Genomic DNA, 19,482 nt, shown 5'->3' with positions numbered 1-19,482 from the left:
ATCATGGCTTTAGTGATACAGCTTACTTTGAGGGCTGCTTATTTCCCACTTCAAACAAACAGTACACCAATTGTCCACACATTGCAGATGTCATATTACCCACAATTCATTGTACAAATAATGAGGTATCATATGTTAAATCTATTTCAGAACATTATGATAATAGAAATTGGTAAAATTCTACAACTATATTATGGTAAGCTTGTTGTGTAATTTTAACCCATCTTTTCCTAAATATAACTTTTATATAATAGTTTCGGTTTATCCTTCACGTAAAATTGCGAATTAGCCTAGCGCAGAAATCTTCTATTGATGGATTACACAGCTTTATTCCATAAGCTGCTTAATTCCTCAATGGAGTCTTCACCCTAGTCTAACTCATGATTATCTTACACCTAGGATACACCGGAGTTTCGACATAAGTTGCATATTATTATATGATGACTACCCCAGCACTGAAAAGTATATACTTGAATGTTTCTAAACTTAATAAAGGAAAATTATATTTTACAAGCATATTTGGAAAAATAGGTTGATAGATAAGTTTTTCTTTCATATAAACACATACAATATGTCTTCAACATATTTCATTTCATTACTTTCCATTACAAAAGAATGAAAATATTATTTCATTTTATAAAAAATTGTAAATTTTCTCCTATCCACACAAGGTTTCAGTTACAGTAAGCAACATCAATTTTATAGATGTGGATATAGCCATTCATTCCTCTGTGGTACGCATTTTGATGTCACTACTGACCTCAAAGCCAAACAAGGTATAGATAATGCTGCTATTGGACAGTTCCAGTTGAAATCCATACATCCCTATCTCAGGGTTGCCAAAAGATTTCAGCCCAAATTGAAGGTTAAATAATCGAAAAATCACCCAAATTTCTCTTAACCATTGGTTTCTATGGGACAAGAAACTACCGGAAGTCACGGGAGCCAATGTTGAAAAGTCACCCAATTTTGTTTCTTATAACATTGCTTTCTATGGGACAGGATATTGTCAAAGTTGCATGGCAAATCTTCAAAAGTCGCCCAATTGGGCTACCAAATCGCAGGTTGGCAACCCTGACAGCCCTTTTGATGGTAGAGTAGCAACCATGACCAGTTTTAGAGAGGTTTTTTCCTTCAAGTTTCTAAATGGGTGAAGACTTTCTTATCTTTAATTTGTTTATTTCCAATGATGAAAATTTTGATTTCTTTATTTAATTTTTCCTAATATAAGTACCAAGTATAAAGTATACTAGCTGGTGGTCTTCTTAAATAGTTCTTATAGCAGCACCTAGTACCATCAGACGAATATTTAAACTCAAATTTATAATTTTCATGTTACTACTAAAGAATAACATATTTTATATTGCCAATTTTACTTGTGTGTGGATATAGTGGGCCTATTGTTGATTTTCAAAATATGTGTGTTTATTTTTCTATCACTGCTTAATATGGTATCATGTGTATGAGTTGTCTACTAAAGAAATTAAAACAAAATAAAAAAATATTGATGGACATAAATAAACATAGGGATGGCTTCAAAACTCAATCCTTGGTTGACCGCTGACACCCTTGCCCTATATAACCAAGTTTCATTCTGAGGGTGGGGGATAACAGGTGGACATTATAACATTAATTAATCCAATGTCCATGTTAAGAGTGGACTTAACCCTCTAAAGTGGATGTTGTGGGTATGTTTCAAATTACACTCAAGAAAGTGGATTCTACAAATTTTGTGTCCACAATATCAACCTTTTTGGGCATACTGAATCTTTGAATTGAAAGCCAAGCTCTTTCCTGTTCCTAATATGACACAAAAATTGTAATATTGTAATACGTAGTGGGGAATGTCTTAAAATCAAAAGTATAAACTTTCTACTTCATTACATGTATCTGTCACATGTTACATACTGTGATTGCATGTTACGCATTATGGTGTACATTTGATGGGCAAACAATATGAGTGCCATCACATTATGATCATCACATGATGATTATGTGCTGAGCACATGGCAAGGAAGCTGTCGCCCATGAAGGTTCACATGATTGGCATGTGTTACCCACATGGCTGTAATATGCTATAAACATGATCAACACATTGGTGATCACATGCTAGGCATGTGGTAATCACATGAAAAGCATGTAGTCTGCACATGATGGTCATGTAGTATGCATATGACAAGCATGTACTCTGCACATGATGAGCATGCACTGAGCACACATTTAGCATGTGATCAGCACATGCACGACATGATAGGCCTAACCATCATCTTACTACATTGGGAATATATACTTTGGCAAATGTTGGCATTGAAAATTTGTAGTCTATTGCTTTTTAAAAACATTTTCAGTGAATTCAATTCAATTCACTAGAAACCCTCCACGACAAGTTGAGTGTCCAAGAGTCAAATGTCCTATGACCACATGACCTCCATACACCACTACAAGGAAATACAGGCCTTTATCCTCTAGGTATGATATCGCTAAAATTGGTCCAATTTCTGAGTAGTGGTGTATGTGCAGAGTGATGTTCCAAAAATACAATTACACCCTTTCATGCAACCTAAATTATTATATTAATTTTACTGAAAAGAGTTGAGCATCATTCATAATCATTGTTTAATATTTTCTTGATTAATACAATTAAATTTATATGGGTTTAATTACCAAACTGTTTAACAACCCACTATATTACATAGGAGTGGTAAGATTTTTGGAACAAGCTCCTGGATTGAACACTCATTATTATATTATAGACGCCCTGCCATATTTGGTGTCCTATCCAAGATTCGAACAGATGACCTCTCCTACTATAGTCTGTTCCACTGAATTTAGTTGCTATACTCCGTCCCATTCCGAATATGTGCACTGTGGATAAGTGGGGTGATGAGCTGGATCTAAGTTTGATATATTCATATAAAAACATGCATCACATATTTCCTCTGAAGCATATGTCATAGACAGGGCGTCTATACAAGAGTAGTAGAGGGTGCTTCGTAAATAAACTGCATAGCTGCAATAGGATCTATTGTTAGATGTATTTATCCAAGATCATACTCGTATACTTGACGATCATCATCTTCATCTTCTTCTTCACTGTCAAGCTGAAAATAAGAAAACAATTTCAAAACTTGCTTATAAACAATTGATAGGTCTTTAACAATTCAAACTTACAATTCGTCGGTCGCAACACATAGTGGCGTAGAGTGATTTTTCATATTTTCCGTTTCACATAGTGGCGTATAGGTTTAGAGCTAGGTATTATCCTATAAAAGTTATTCCTTGTTAACTATGAACAATACAGTTTAATAGTTTAAACCTTAAACTTCAATTTCAAATGGAATCGGGACACTTGGAGATAACAGTGGAGGAGTATCGACTCCGTTACTAGTAGCATATCCTTCAAAAACGATTGGCTCGGAAACGCATTTTATCCTTCACGTACGCCACTATGTGTTGCGACCGACTGAATTGGCCTATCAGACAGTGGTGTAGCTAGGAAGGAGCAAGCTGACCCGGCCCTGTGAGCAGTCTTGCGCCCTCTTGGCATCCCTGTGGGAGGCTGGCCACCTTGATATTTGATTTTTAGCCTCCCCCAAATAAATCCTGGCTACACCCCTGACCACACTCTTGACATACATATTTTGAACATGTCCTTAAAATTGTACCCCCTTATAGCCAGTGTCGGGGGTAATAAATTTCTTTCCCTGATCTTATTTTCACATGGGTAGTAGTGTCCTTTTCCAAAACGGGTCAAATTAAAAAGCCCATTTTCACAATGGTCACATCAATGGGGAAGAGGGACAAGAGGCTAAAGTTTGTTCGGCTTATATAAAGCAAAAAAAAAAAAAGACTCATAATACTGTGTATTGATATAGAATGGCGTGTACGCAGTTGGGCGCAACACTAGCTGGGCATTGTGTAATGTGTGACTGGTGCACACTTATATGAATTTACGCGAGCGTGAGTTGGGACTTTATTGACACGTGCAGTAACAAAAACTGATTAATTTTCGCCTATTATAAGCCGAACAAACGTTATAAAACTTCCTGTTAGTACTTGGGGATATGGAGCTCAGAGAAGATATATTACCCTTCCCAGAATCCTTTGCAACATGATGCATCACCTCATTACATCAAATGACACTCCTATCACTTTGTACAGGTTACCTTTGTTTTTGTGTTGAGAAAAGACTGGCTGAACATGGGTCAATAGTAAAAAAAATAACATTTGCAAGATCTAGATGTATTGTTCATTGAGGTTCTAAGTGAAGAGATTTCATACTTCTAGTCCAATAAAACAGTACTCACTGTGGTCGTTTCGAAGTCTTGCAGACTTCTTTTTCAACACTGATGTTGTTGTGATGATCTTCTGTTTACCGCTGATGTTACAGGTTGCTTAGCAACGCGGTTGCCAGTTGGTTTTCCAAGAAGATGCGTCAAATGCGTGAGTAAGATTGTATTGCCCCTCGTCCCTGTTCATGATGTTGTCTTGCTTCCTGATCTGAATTGCCTCCTTTATCCATCGCTTATATCTGTCCGCCTCCTTGCCTACTACCCTAGCCTCTTCCCAGTCTATAATGTGATCTTTGTCCATAACATGGTCCGTGATAGCTGATTTATTGACCTTTGATTCTGATGCCTTTCTGCTAGCTCTGGTTCTTACTGTAGCCCCTGCTTTCTCCGCCTCTGCCCGGTGCTCCTTGATACGCTTGCCAAACTTCCTGCCTGTCTCTCCAACATAAAAATTAGATTCACAGTTTTACATGGGATGGCGTAAATGACATCCGTGGTGTGAAGTGGATCACGCTTATCTTTGGGATGAACCAACATGTTTCTGAGCGTACAATGAGGTTTCATAGCTGTTGCAATGTTGTAATTTTTGAAAGTCCTGGCTATACGTTCAGATACCCCTTCCACATATGGGATGACGACCATGCCTTTTGATTTGCTGTTCTCATCCTTCTTGATGTTCTTCTTCTCTCTAGGTGTCTCCATTTGCTTTTTAACTCTGTCAATACTCCAAGGCGGGTACCCACATGTGTTGAGCGCTTTTTTGATGTTAGCTTCCTCCTCTTCCTTGTCTGTGTCTTCTGTGATGATTTTATTTTTCTGTCCATTAGAGTTCTTACTACTGCCCAATTTCTGTGTAACACATGTGGTGGGACATGCAAAATTCAGGTATTGGTCGGTGTGTGTGGCTTTACGATACACCAACAGTTTGACAGAGCCATCATCCCGACGAACGATGAGGGTGTCCAGGAATGGAATCCTGCCATCTTTCTCCTCCTCAAAGGTGAACTTTATAGAATTGAATCAGTCGATACTGTTGAGATGATCTGTGAGTGGTATGACTCCGTCTTTGCTGACAACCTCCAAAATGTCATCCACATACCTTTTCCAGAGCTTAGGCTTACAATTCAATGGAGCCGTGGCGATAGCAGACTGTTCAAGATGTTCCATGAAAATATTTGCAGCAAGCGGTGAGACAGGACTGCCCATAGCTGCCCCAAATAGCTGTCTGAAGATCTTACCTCTGAAGGTAAAATATGTTGTGGATAAGATGAAGTCCAACAACTCGATCACATCATCCACCGACAAGTTGTAACCAGAAGTGTTATCGTACGCCTTCATGTAACCTTTCTCTAATCTCTCTCACAATTTCAAGAACCTTGTGTATCGGAGTGCACGTGAATAGAGACACAACATCATGGGAATTTAAGATGTCATCTTCCTCAATTACTAAGTCTCCTAACTCCTCAGCAAGTTGTTTTGAATTTACCACATGATGGGTGGAGTTTCCGACCATAATAGACAAAATATCGGCTAACCATCTAGAAGTTTAAGAGCCAATGGTGGCAGTATAATCTACTATTGGTCTCAGTGGTGCATTGGGTTTATGGATTTTACGTGCAATAAAGTCTTGGTACATTTTCTGCAGTTGGATACAATTTTTTGTACTTTACCTTAGGGATCTCCTACTATAGTCTGTTCCACTGAATCCTCATTCACAAGTCTTGAAAGAATGCCAACCAGTTTTCTTTTATATTTTGGAGTAGGGTCAGTGGGAAGAGTCTCACGTTTTTTCATCTCCCAACATGGTGTTAACCTTCTCCTCATAATCCTTTTTATCAAGAACCACCGTAGCCTTACCCTTGTCTGCAGGAGGATAATGATCGACTCAACTTTCTTGAGGTCTTTAATTGCCTGTCTTTCATCCTGGTTAACGTTTGACTTTGGGGGTTTATAAACAACTTAGCGTAGGCTACCTTACCTCTCAGTTGCACAGCTTCAATTGGCAGGTTTCTACACGCGAGTTCCGTGGCTAACACAATCTTCCGCACATACATTGGTTGGAGACACGGCGAAATTCAATCCTTTGGCCAAAACACTGGTTTCTGACTTACTCAGACTATACTTCGATAAGTTTACCACCCATTTCTTTAACTGGAATCCCGGACAGGTCAATTCGATGTCGCAGTAAGGCGTTTCTTGTCGTTGTTTACCTTCTTCTCCGTCAGAATTTGTAACTTCCGCATTTGCCGACATTTTGACTTCTCAAAAGTGTTCTCGCGAACTCTCGTGATGTGCGACGAGATTTGGTGGGCAAGCTCTGATTCCGCGGGAATTTCCTTGTTTATAACCTGTTCAAGCGATGATTTTTTGTCCTTTAAATTACTCAATTTGTTGTTGACAACCCTTATCCTTTCACGCAATAATTCACGTTGAGCCTTTTCCACTATATCCTTGGCTTTCTTGGTATTTATGGGGCATTTGAGCTTCAAACTAGGCGGTGTGAGGCTAAGGTCTCACAGGGAGACTGAACACAATATTTCCAATGGCGGGCAATCTTACGCCCAATTCTCTAAATCACATCAATTTTTGACAGTACAAGAGGCTGTATTTCTCGAACATTACTGAACATTTTCCTCAGGACTGTTGTTGATAAATAAGTGAAGAGATTTCATACTTCTAGTCCAATAAAACAGTACTCACTGTGGGCGTTTGAAGTCTTGCAGACTTCTTTTTCAACACTGATGTTGTTGTGATGATCTTCTGTTTCCCGCTGATGTTACAGGTTGCTTAAGCGTGGCGATAAAACTTCTTTAGGAAAACCAACTGGCAACATATTGCTAAGCAACCTGTAACATCAGCGGTAAACAGAAGATCATCACAACAACATCAGTGTTGAAAAAAGTTGCAAGACTTACGTCCACAGTTGTTTTATTGAGACTAGACTGTATGAACATGGGTTCAATAGTATCAACAACATTCCTGAGGATCTAGATGTATTGTTCATTGAGGTTCTTTTTTTACTATCATTGACCCGTGTTGAACTACATAGTAAATCAGTTCAGAAAAATTGAAATGGAAGAAATGCATTGTGGGAAGTGTAAGATATCTTCTTTGGCTCAAACCATCCACCACACTCTATGAAAACTTACCGCTTCCAGCTCGCACTGGGAGAAGATGTACTTGAGTAGTCTTCTGATGAAGATGAGCAATATGAGGAAGAATGGGAATGCCATAGCTATGATAGAGTTCTTGATGACCCATAACACCATCACACAGACTACTTGGATGATAGTGAACATGTGCATCTTCCACACTTTGACCTGTTGAAAGAGGTAGATTTCAAGCAAAATGGTTAAGTTGCTCTCATACAAACATAGTGTTACTTAGGAGTTGTGTCCAGTGGTGGTTCTAGGGAGAGGAAGGGGGAATGGGGATGGGGAAATTTGAAACCTGTCAACCTTGTATTTTTTTTCCTACAATCCCCATTCAAAACAAGATATTTGGAAAATTTCAATATTTTAGACCAAAAATGCCAAATTTTAGGCAAATTTCAGGATTTTAGCCCACTAAAGTTTTCTTCCCCACACCCAAAAGATAACCTGGCGTAGTCGCTGCTTATATGTGATGTGGTCAAGCAAAATGGGAAGTTGGAAAAATTAGATTTTGAGATATAGCCAAACGAAGGGAGTATTTCCTTTTGTTTCCTATTGTTTTTGAACTGGTTGTCCAAATTCAATGGTGTTTTCTGCAGAAATGTTTCTTTACAATCCTATAAAAAACAGAAAATTGAATAAATCCGACTTCAGACTGAATTAGAATCTTGATTACATCATAAGAGATGGATCTTGGAAATCTGGACTTTCAATTTTTTGTAGTTATACAATGTACAAAAAGAGTCTAGCATTTTCAGTACAAAATACTATTTGGCAGCTCGCTCTTTGGCCCAACATCTGATTAAAAAGTACCAAGTGTTCTGTCTTTGTACCTTCCATGCCCCTTGATTGTGAGGACCGACTTTTCAATGTTGTTTTAAATTTTAGACAAAAAAAGATCACAGTCAACCTACAAATCAAGGAAAATATAGTTTGCCATTCTGCTGGTTCAATGAGATTAGCATCATAACTCTGTTTATTAAGAAATGTAAACCTTCAACCCATTGGGCTATTCCATTTCAAATCCACTCTCCCCATGTGGAAGATTTTGAAATATCTTCCACAGGGGAGTATAATTCAAATGGAATTAGCACATTAGGCAGCTCCATTTGATTTCCATACACCCTCTGAGAATGATTCAACCTGAATCTTCCACAGAGGGAGGATGAATTTCAATTAGAGTTAGTTAATGGGCTAATTCCATTATGAATTCATACCCCCTGTGGAAGATATTTCCAAAATCTTCCACAGGGGTGGTGTGAATTTTCAATGGAATAGTCCATTCCCCTCAATCAACGTTACAGAGCCTGAAGAGCCCTATGTCAGAAGTGGTTACATCAACATTGAATTGGGTGAGAGGGACGCCTAGCAATTCAGAGTGTGCCACCATATTTTTCCTTGATTGTAGTTATTTAAAGACACATCATTCTGCAAACCACTACAGCTGTCATGCTTTGCTTCTCAGTCACATCAATGGAGAAGCAGTTATCAAGCTGGTAACACCACACCCTGTGAGTGCATGGGGTTCAAGATCATTCCATTAAGCACTACCTGCCGATTTTACATTGCCACTGATTGGTCAATTACATGATATCTTCACTTTAATCACCAATCAGAATGGAGCTTGCAAACAATTCACCCCAATTTTTTTGTGTGGTGAAAATATTCTAACAATGTTGCTGATTGGTCCATTTGATAATGAAAACTTCTTTTGGCCAATCGGCAGGTAGTTCTCATGGGGTTAAGGTAGAATTGGGATCGGCCTCTTTTGTAATCAAATCATATTTTGTCACAGTAAAATGTGTAGTAATATTGTAATAGAATGTAATACTTCTGTAAAAGTTTGGTGTTATTAATTTTTCCACTTTCTGTGCTTTTGCAAATTATATAAGAGAAACATCATAGTATACAAGTCCATGCTAAACAGGTAACCTTTCACATCATTATTTGCTCAATACACATGTATACTACATACATAATACATTATCATCTCAGCTTGCAAATCCCATCTTTCACACAATCTCAATTACAGTAAGCCAATGATACACTCTAACCAAGCCCAGATTAAACAGATCCAGATCAAATATGATATATTTTATTTAAAATCTGGAATCGTACACTCAAATTTGGTATTAATCATACAAATTGTATGATTAATACTAAATTTGAGAATATCATATTTGATCTGGATCACATTAAGTAGAAATCTGGATCAAATTGATTTGGAATGTTATCAGTTTGTATATGTGATCCTGAATCAGATTAAATTTGATCCAGATTACTTTTAAAGTGTCCATGGTACCAGCAGGTGTCAACAGAATGGAAAGGTATAGGGAAAAAATTGGCCTTCATTAATCTTAAAATAAATTTGTAGTTTGTTGCTTACAAATACCTATTCTAAGCTGATAGTTTGGTATATATTTTCAGTCAGAGGGAGGGGGTACAGTGCCAGGAACAGTGAGTGAATAATTTTGTATCAAGGAGGTGGTTCTAATTAATTATATTTGAAAATCATATACTACTTTTCTTTATAACAATTTAAGCGTCATGCAATATGGTGTCCTTTGCAAGTGATTTTCACAACTTCTGTTTGTACCAAAATACTACTGTAAGGCAAAGGTGGCAAATTAGTTTGATCTTTCGATCGACTGTCGATGCATGGTCGACTTTTCTAGAAATATCAATTAATTGAATGTTGTTAATTGTTATAACATTTAATATTTGTATGTAATGTATTGATTAATAACATTCTATACATTGGTTTGCCTCAAGTTCAGTAGTAACGTAAGTGTATATTTCGCTGTATCGATTCATGCAGAGCGTACAGGCATGGATAAAAGGGCAGTTTGTCGGTATGCTTGCAGTGCGGTCGCAAAAAAATCATTGATGCCACTACCAGATTTGAGGTGAACCAAAGAAGCCCATTATTATTTTTGATTAATCAGTCAATACACCATAAAAACTCGATAGTTAGCATATGTGCTTACTATCAAGCGCTTTTGAAAACATGAAATTGAAAGTCTGGTGCTTTACCAACTGAGCTAATGGGGTTGAGACACAAATTTGCAAGTTTACTTGTTCATATAACTATGTGTATCGATGATTTGCTCAAAACCCTTTACACTTTTGTGGATCGGGCACTTCATGTTTGCATGTTTTAAAAGCACTTGATAGTAAGCATCAAGCACATATGCTTACTATCAAGTTTTTACTGTAATACTTCATTGATAAAATGCATTGAAGCAGCATCGACGGTCGATCCTAAGATCAAACAAATTTGGCTGCGATATGTCACTACTCATGTGTTATCATCAGTATAAAGTTTCTGAAAGAAATCCAAACAGAACCATGCTTCTCCTGTTTTTCCCAACATAAACATCTGTATTGACTACAGTTAGTCTCTTGGATAATATGTCACAAATTATAATAATAAAATATCAAACAAAATATCATGGCTTAAAAACTTGTTCAAGCAACATGCTTTCAAACTTTGCATGCATGACTTATGATGTCATTTTCATATTCATGATGCACAGGGTTGTTTTACTATACAAATTCAGCAATTGTAATCAAGGAGGAAAATTGATCCCATGGGCACTATTGGCTTCTAACAGCTATTTTGATTGGTTACAAAGATGGCTATAACATGTATTGAGCCAATCAGAGATATGGTTGGAATAGTCAGTAGGGCTGAAGGGGATTAAGCTTAAAATTTAGAGATTTAAAAGCTCTATTTTGATTAGTTACTGAGATGTTTATAACAGGTAACTGACCAATCAGGGGCTGTACCAAAGGCAGTAGTGCCCATGGGCTTATCAATCAAGTATTTTGACAACAAAATTTACTGAAGTTATTTTCAAATACACTGCACTGATGTGTTCTTATTCCGTAACAGTTATGAGTCGTAGCTAAAGTTGTAGAACTCATGTTTACCAAGGAGGTTTACTCAGTACAAATGACCATACAGGGATTTGCCACAATCATGGGTTACATTTTTGGCCATTTGGTATATCAATGACCCCAATGGCCACATTTTGGTATATGGATGGGTCATTTTTTTCAACATTTTCCCAATTCACCCCAGTCAAATTTTGCCAAACTGTAGCCAAAATTGCTGTAACGTTTGGTACAGCAATTGGTCCAAATTTCTGAAAAAATTGGTATTTGGATGGGTCTACTTTCAAATTCTCACCAGCACATCCTTACCCAAAACCCAAACTTGAGTACCCCCTATCTATTTATTCCACCACCAGCAGAAAGCCAAGAATGAGGTTGGAAACAAACTTCATCACATGCTGCACAATGGACCATAATGAGAATTAGCATTATGTTTGCCAGTCTCTACTGATCAAACAAAACTTGATTCCAAAATTGACGATGGGTCAGTATTTTTATTTATAACATTCGGCCGAAGCCAGGCTAAGCCCAATAGTTCTCAGAGGCTACTAAATTTAAGGGATGCCATCCGGATATGACAGGACAAGGATATGGGAAGAGGTCCGATTTTAGATGCAGGAGGAAAACCGGAGCACCGGAGAAAAACCTGCGAGGGCGAGCATGGATCGGCAACCAAACTCACATGTGGCACAGCAGGGAATTGAACCCGGCCACAGCGGTAAGAAGCGAGTGAGAAGACCACTACACTAACCCACCCTCTAATTAGAATGTCATATATCTCTATCAATTATAAACAATGTCATATAACTCTATCAATTATAAACAACTAAAATCAATGATAAAAGCATTTGCATGGCCTTTGTGTTTTGTTTTTGACATTCCCAAATGCTTCTTTCCTTGCATGGTGTTGACTCTATACTACCATTGGACTATTCCAGGTTGACATCCATACCCATGGAAGGCATGACCTGTATCTCCTACACAGGGGGTGTAGATTTCAAATGGAGTCACCCATTTAGGCAATCCTATTTGATATTCCGACAACCTGTGTGGAACATCAAGGTCATGTCTTTCATATGGGGTGTATGGATGTCGACTGGAATAGCCCAATATGCCAAAATCTGCAAGGGCCTAAATGGTTTGAAATTTACCAGCCCCCACAGTCCAGAACTCAAAGTGTAAGAGTTTTAATGTTACACTGGTCCACATTTGCGACACTTTGTAAGACTTCAGACTTGCAAATCAATGCCATGGATAAAGTCAGCATTGAGTCTGTCTTGCTGACCTTGGCGACAAAATACATTACCAGATTCCTTCTGCTGCCAACCTAGAGGTACACTGCTGCCCAGCTACTTTGTGGCTACTCTAAATTACAGTGTGTGTGTCAGTCCAGATTCCAGTGTGTGTACTCTGTGTAGGCCTACCCATATGGTGTGTACTCTAGTGTCTAATACCAACACAGGTAGGTACTCTGAAGTACCAATGAAGTAGCTGGGCACCAGTAATAGGAATTTTAGTGTATCAAGGGCCCAAACAGGGTGGCCTGGCTATTTTAAGGCCTTTGTTAAAGCGCCTGCCTGAAAAAGAACTGCTTATACCCTACTACCCTTGATTATTAATTTCCTCGTAGTGTTAACCGAATTGAATTATTAACCCCTTCGCACTTGATTACCGAGGTGACTTTTGATTTTATTAATTATCTTTTATTTAACAACTATTACAAGCAACTATAGTCTCGTTTGGACTAGTAAAAATTTAATTATTTCACAACAATATTTGATTTTATAAATAAGTGAAGGTGGAGTTGTACTCTTTGTTCATTCATCATTATTGTTGATATTATTAAAGTCAGAAAATGGCAAGTAGAAGTAGCTGAAAGTTATTTTAAAGCTGAAAATTAGAAATGAAAATAAAATAATTAATTATTTTGAGATTTTCAATTTTGGAGGTGGCGCAGTGCTTTTACAGGAAACTAATAATCAAGGGCCTGCCTCGTTTCAGGGCTGCTTATTACGTTGCTACCACATAAAACATGTTTACCCCACTGCTCAGGAGAATGGATAAATACTGTAGACAATACTCCAATTTAAGCTCAACATGTATATACCCAGCAAACACAAACATGTTATAAAACATGTTATAAACATGTTTTGGTTTGGTCAAAATATTTTAATATCATTTCAATGTTGGGTTATAAACAGGTCATGAAAATGTTTTTAAAACCTTTAATATGAAAAAACACTACAGCAATATTTTAGAAATGTGAAAATATTATTGTAAAATATAATTTGGCAAATATTTTTGCAGAATATTTTGTCAACGACATTATGTCAGAATGTTTTGCAGGGAGTTTCCAAAAATTGTTTTTTGAATGTTATTGACATTTATACATTTTCTGTAAAATATTTTGTGTTTGCTGGGTTAGCACATCTCAAATGATTTTGTATATTATTCTACTTAGTGCAAATCCCCCTCGGAGTGGGGTGGAGGTACTCAGTACAAATGATTATACAGGGGTGTGTGACGCAAATATGGGCCTCATTTTTGGGCTTCTGGTATAATAATGGCTTCCTCTTCTAGGTGAATTTGGTATAAAAATGTGTAATTTTTTTTCCAAATTATTCATTTTTTTAATGCCACAAATTTGGGTTTAAAGTACACAAAAATGATGGACCTAAGTTTCATGGAAAATTAATATAAATAAAATTCATTTTCATGTCCTTGGAGCACACCCCTATATCTAACCACTAGCCAAACTTGAGTACCCCTGGTGCAAACTATTTTTACTACCATAGCATAATTTATCCAAACCTACTTGGTATGTGCTGGGATTAAGGTTGGAGTTAGGGTTAGAATTAAAGTTTGTTCGGTTTATATAAGGCAAAAACAAACAACTCATAACACCATGTACTGTTATAGAATGGTGTGCACACAGTTGGGCACAGTGTTTACCCAAGTTGTGGGTTGCGTAATGTGTGACTGGCGCACAGTGAATTTACGCAACTTTATTGATGTGCGCAGTAACAAAATCCAAATACGGTTTGCCTATTATAAGCTGAACAAACTTTAGGGTCAGATGCATGGTTTGATGGTTAGAGTTTGGTTAAATGATACTTTGATCTTTTTACATTGAGCAATGCATATAGTTTGCCAGATAATACCAACCTAATGTAAAATACAATCATCTATAATCTTACTACACTGCAAAAAAACATTGCACAAATGTATCTGAAGTATTATGCACTGTCAAACTTGCTATAAAACAAATTTTGCTCAATACTGGTGAAATGTTGCTCAACAACTTTGCTCAACAAGTTGAATATTTGCATATTTACCAAAAGACTTTTACCCAATGGTTTTGCAGTGTAGCAAACACATCAAAATGATTTTTAAAATCAATCTTTTACAATTGCTGAATTTCTACAGGGTTTTACATGTGGAAATATGTGTAGGTCGGGGAACAAACTGAGTAGGAGGGGTAACATCCTCATTACAGCATGAACTACATGGATACTTAATTAGGTAGGGGCACATGAGGGATATGGGGTGGTATAGAGTGGGGGTGGGGACACAATGTATACAAGTTTGATGTTTGAGGAAGGGGAGGGGCAGTCCAAACTGACGGTGTCTCAAGTGATTTTGACTTTTTATCCACTTACTATAGAAACATACTTCCGTCCTTGTACTGCGTTTATAACAACAGAAAGAATTCATATTTGTTCAGGTTTGACTTAAATGGCTATAGAGACACTGCTCAAAACCACATTAAATGATTAATATATCCTCAAACAAATTATCCACTAATCAAATTATTTCACATGATGTTGAAGTTTTTAAATATTGGGGACAATATCACCTTGATTACGTCAAGAAAAAGTTCATATTTTTATAGTGCTTCTAGGAGTCAAAATATGAGCTTAGTCTTGTGATTAAAGATTAGCCAATTTTTTTAATGTTTCTAGAGATTTTTTTAATAACAATCATCTAGAAACACCAAGGTCTGCACTATGTTCGAAGTAAAAGTATGAAAACACTGATTAGTGAGCTGATGATATCAATTGAATTAAAAACATCAATATTATGTGTACTTTATAAAAAAAATGAAAAATTTAAAGTTTCTTTGAAGAGTTTTGACAATGAATTATGTGATATATCAACAAAACATAAAAATTGTAGGAAAACATAAGAAGGTTAAAAAATATGACAAACAAGGAAATAAATTGACATTTAAACACCTATTTTTGAACAGTGTCAGTTAGTCGATAAGTGTGTTTAACTGAACCTTAAGGAAAAGTTTGTTGGTATTTTGGTTGAAGTTCATTTAATTCCCACTTAAAAATAGTGCTGCTCAATCAATAATCCCCCTTTCCTCATCTCACATGCACAAAAAGACTAAAATAATTATGTGTGGCTTGTTCCACAATAATGTACACTCTTAAAAATATTACTCAATATGAGTAAAAGGAACAGTACAAATATTGTGTAAGCATTACTCAATATTGAGTAAATTTTTATTACAGTTGAGTACAATTTATTTAACATTGAGTAAAAGTTTACTTAATTTGTTGAGTTGTTCAATTTTTACTCACTATTGAGTAATTTTTATTTAGAGTGTAACTTCCTGAAAATTATATGTGGCCCTTCAGAAATTTAATAGAAATAAAATTGCGATGATAAAAATCAAAATATCATGAAACAGCCACACAATGATATTGGTTAGTGAAATGATTCTAAATATAATTAAAATGTTAAATAAAATAGTAATTTGAAAATATATGATATATAAGAGCATGATAAATAATAGTATGATAATAAAAAAATAACATAATAATGAGAATTATGAATAAATGATCACAAAACACAGGCATGGCAATTTGAAAACAAGAATGATCTAAATAATGCTTTGGGAAGACCCATGCTGGGATAATTGGAAATAGTTGAATGAAAGCGCCTAAATATTTGCATGATTGTGGAATATGATGAAATGTGCGCTCAGAGGAAGTGTTATTTAGTCTACCCACAATGCATCTGTATACTGTAAAACACTCGTGTTTTGAATTTACAAATGTCTTGAGATAATAACGATGGATTTTTACAATTTTACAGTTTGATTATATACAGGTTCACTGATATAAAAATATATAATGTACAAAACAACTTCTTGGTAAAAGTTTTCCAAAAACGACAGCCAATTTTGTTTTACAGTATAATACCCACAACACAGCCACTGACTAGCATGCAAAAGCGTCTTGAACACACAACATTCAGAACTACAGCATTAACTGATTAAGCCAGATATCTTCTATGTCAAATTTAAGATTTTCCCGTCAAAACAGTACAGACGTCGGTATGGCCCATTGTGGCAGGAATGAATGAGCGTTTCAATTAATACGACACAAAAAAGAGAACAATTGAGATGGGTACAAAGAGGATATACAGTAGTAGAACAATAAGTGAGTATACACAAGCAGAGAATTATTGGGAACAGTTTTCGTAGAGAGAGAGAAGAAAACAGGGGGATGAAGATATTTGAATGAGTACAAAACCAATTAATCTAAACGGAGAAGTAATTATTGTTATAGTATCCCCCTGAGCACTACCTGCCGATCTAACATTACCTCTGATTGGTCAATTACATTACTTTAATCACCAATCAGGATGGATCTTTGCAAATAATTCACCCCAATGTTTTTAAGTGGTGAAATTATTCTAACAATGTTGACGATTGGTCCAATTGATAATGAAAACTTGTTTTTGGCCAATCGGCAGGTAGTTCTTATGGGGTTAAACAACCTTTGCATTTGGCACAAAGAGGGAAAGAAAGTACACCGCTGTATAATTATTTTGTCATTCACCAAGCAAAAATTGTTTTCCGTGTATCATATTTCATATAAAATACACTTTTTCTACTAATGCAAAATGCCTTATATGCACACACCTAAGGCATGTGGTTTACAAGATATCGTACATCATTCAGGCTCATACTTTTCCAGGACATCAGTTACTGTTGGTTTGATTTTGGCTTTCAAAATAAATTTGGGAGGTACATCATTTTAATCTCCATGATTAGATTACATCCAATATGGAGGTCTAGACCGAGTCTGGCTTCTCCTGTTTATTTCTTTGGAAGAGAACAAAGAATAGAGAATAAGACTATAAAAATAATAACAAAATACAGATACCGTATTGTTTGTAATAAACGCTCCCCTCTAATAAATGCCCCTCAATTTTTCTGTGAAAAATTGACAAAAATGCAAACATTTCCATGCCATATCGTGTACATGGTGTAGGTATAAGCTTAAAACTTGCATCAGTCATGTCAGTCACGATTGCTATATTGAATGGACAAAACATATTATGACTCAACTCCCATCCATTTCATTGCCTAATTATGGTAGAATTTCACTAATTCCATGCACTTACAGGAGTAATTTTGTTGTATTTCCCACAAAAATACTATTTTCCGTGGGCGCTGCCATCATGTATAGTCATGAATCCCTCCTTTTAATAGGAGCACCATCGGGAAATTGAACCCGATTTTAAAGCTTTTTTCACTGACAATTCACTTCCAATAAATGCAAAAAAAAAAAAAAAATGCAACGCCCCAGGGCGTTTATTACAAACAATACGGTACATAGATAGGAGAGAACAGGAGAAATGAACAGTGCAATATGGGCATCATTAATACCACTCCCTCAGATACAATCCACAACCACATTACCTTCATCAAATATTAAATGATGTGCTTCAAAAGTTTACCAAAAGCTGGTTTCAGATCTCTTAGAAAAGGGCCTAATATTTAAAGTTAACTATATACAAAGTTATAAACAATATCATGCAGTCCTGATACTACTTGTACAACTTTTATTATAATTTAAACCACTCATTTCATAAAGGATATCAATAGATGATAAAAGGAACAGTTAATACGTCTTGGCAAACTAGGAATTCCCATAGCATTAAAATCAAATTGAGGCCATGCCTAAATCGGACAAAAATAAAACAATATTGCATCTCATTCTCAAACTCATTCTCAAAAAAAAAAAAAAACTCTCTGCTCTACTCATTTCCTCTTGTTCATGAAGTTATTCCAGTTGAAATCCATACACCCCCTATGGAAGACACAGCCTTAATCTTCTACACAGGGGTGTAATTTCAAATGAGATTACCTGAATGGGTGACTACATTTGAAATCTACACTCCTTGTGTCAGAGATTAAGACTATGTCTTCCATAGAGGGGTGTATGGATTTCAACTAGAATAGAATATTTTGACTGAGTGTCTCAGTTTCTATATGGTATAAGCCAATTGACCTTGCACAGTACAATATACCAAAAGTATTTTGTTCTGAAAGTTTAACTATTGCAAATGCTCCATTCATTGGTTTGTTCTGAAGGAAAAATAACCTCCATGTTCCTTATTACGACAAGCACAGGAAATAGCCTTTAAAAATAGGAATTCCCCTTCTTTTTGGTCATGTCCTTGTTTACAAGTTGAAAGTTTACACTAGCAGTCAACATTAATGGGTATATATTCACTGGAACATTTTCTGGACACGTGACCAATGCGTATCAATGTGAGTGTGACCTCGAGCCTGATCTCTGACCCCCGGCAGTGACCTCGCTATTCAAGTCTTAGTAATTTTGAATTGGAATAGTATTCTTGGCTGCAATTTCGATAGAAATTTGTGTATTGCAAATTTATTGAATATCATGCAATCTTAATTTCTTCACAATATCATCAAAACGTAATTTCAAAAATATCTATCTCACGGAAAAAATATTTATCTCACGGAAACTCTGACCACAATATTATTAACTTGCGACAAGTTACTTATTTTGCATCAAAGGAGGAATTCAAATTCAAATACATTGGTAGACCACCCGCTGTGCTCGGGGTCACATTCCATAATGCTAATATGTCTGGGCCCATGGGTGTCATGTGTCCAGAAAATTTTCCTGTGAAAATTTACCTATTAATTCTGACTGACTAGCACTGAAACATCTTGTTGATACTAATGATAGCCTTAGTGGGTTGGTGGAGGTGATACATTTTTATTAAGTAACTGAATGTTTAATCTTCATAAAGATTCTCCCTCAGTAAGAGCCAAACGTGGATGACCTAATGACAGTTTTAGGTGC

General features: G+C 36.3%; 1 protein-coding gene across 1 annotated transcript in view; it reads right to left on the bottom strand.

Moving 5' to 3' along the window:
• Window positions 1-739: 739 nt before the first annotated feature.
• The window catches only part of LOC140168259 (uncharacterized), a 302,569-nt gene continuing 283,826 nt past the window's right edge, over window positions 740-19,482 (bottom strand). The window contains 2 exon segments of the mRNA XM_072191592.1: window positions 740-3,101; window positions 7,442-7,612. Of these exon segments, the coding sequence (XP_072047693.1) occupies window positions 3,039-3,101; window positions 7,442-7,612 (234 nt within the window). The 3' untranslated portion in view covers window positions 740-3,038.

Source organism: Amphiura filiformis, chromosome 13 (genome assembly GCF_039555335.1).
Source record: "Amphiura filiformis chromosome 13, Afil_fr2py, whole genome shotgun sequence".
Lineage (NCBI taxonomy): Eukaryota > Metazoa > Echinodermata > Ophiuroidea > Amphilepidida > Amphiuridae > Amphiura > Amphiura filiformis.
This window is presented reverse-complemented; position numbering and strand designations above follow the sequence as displayed.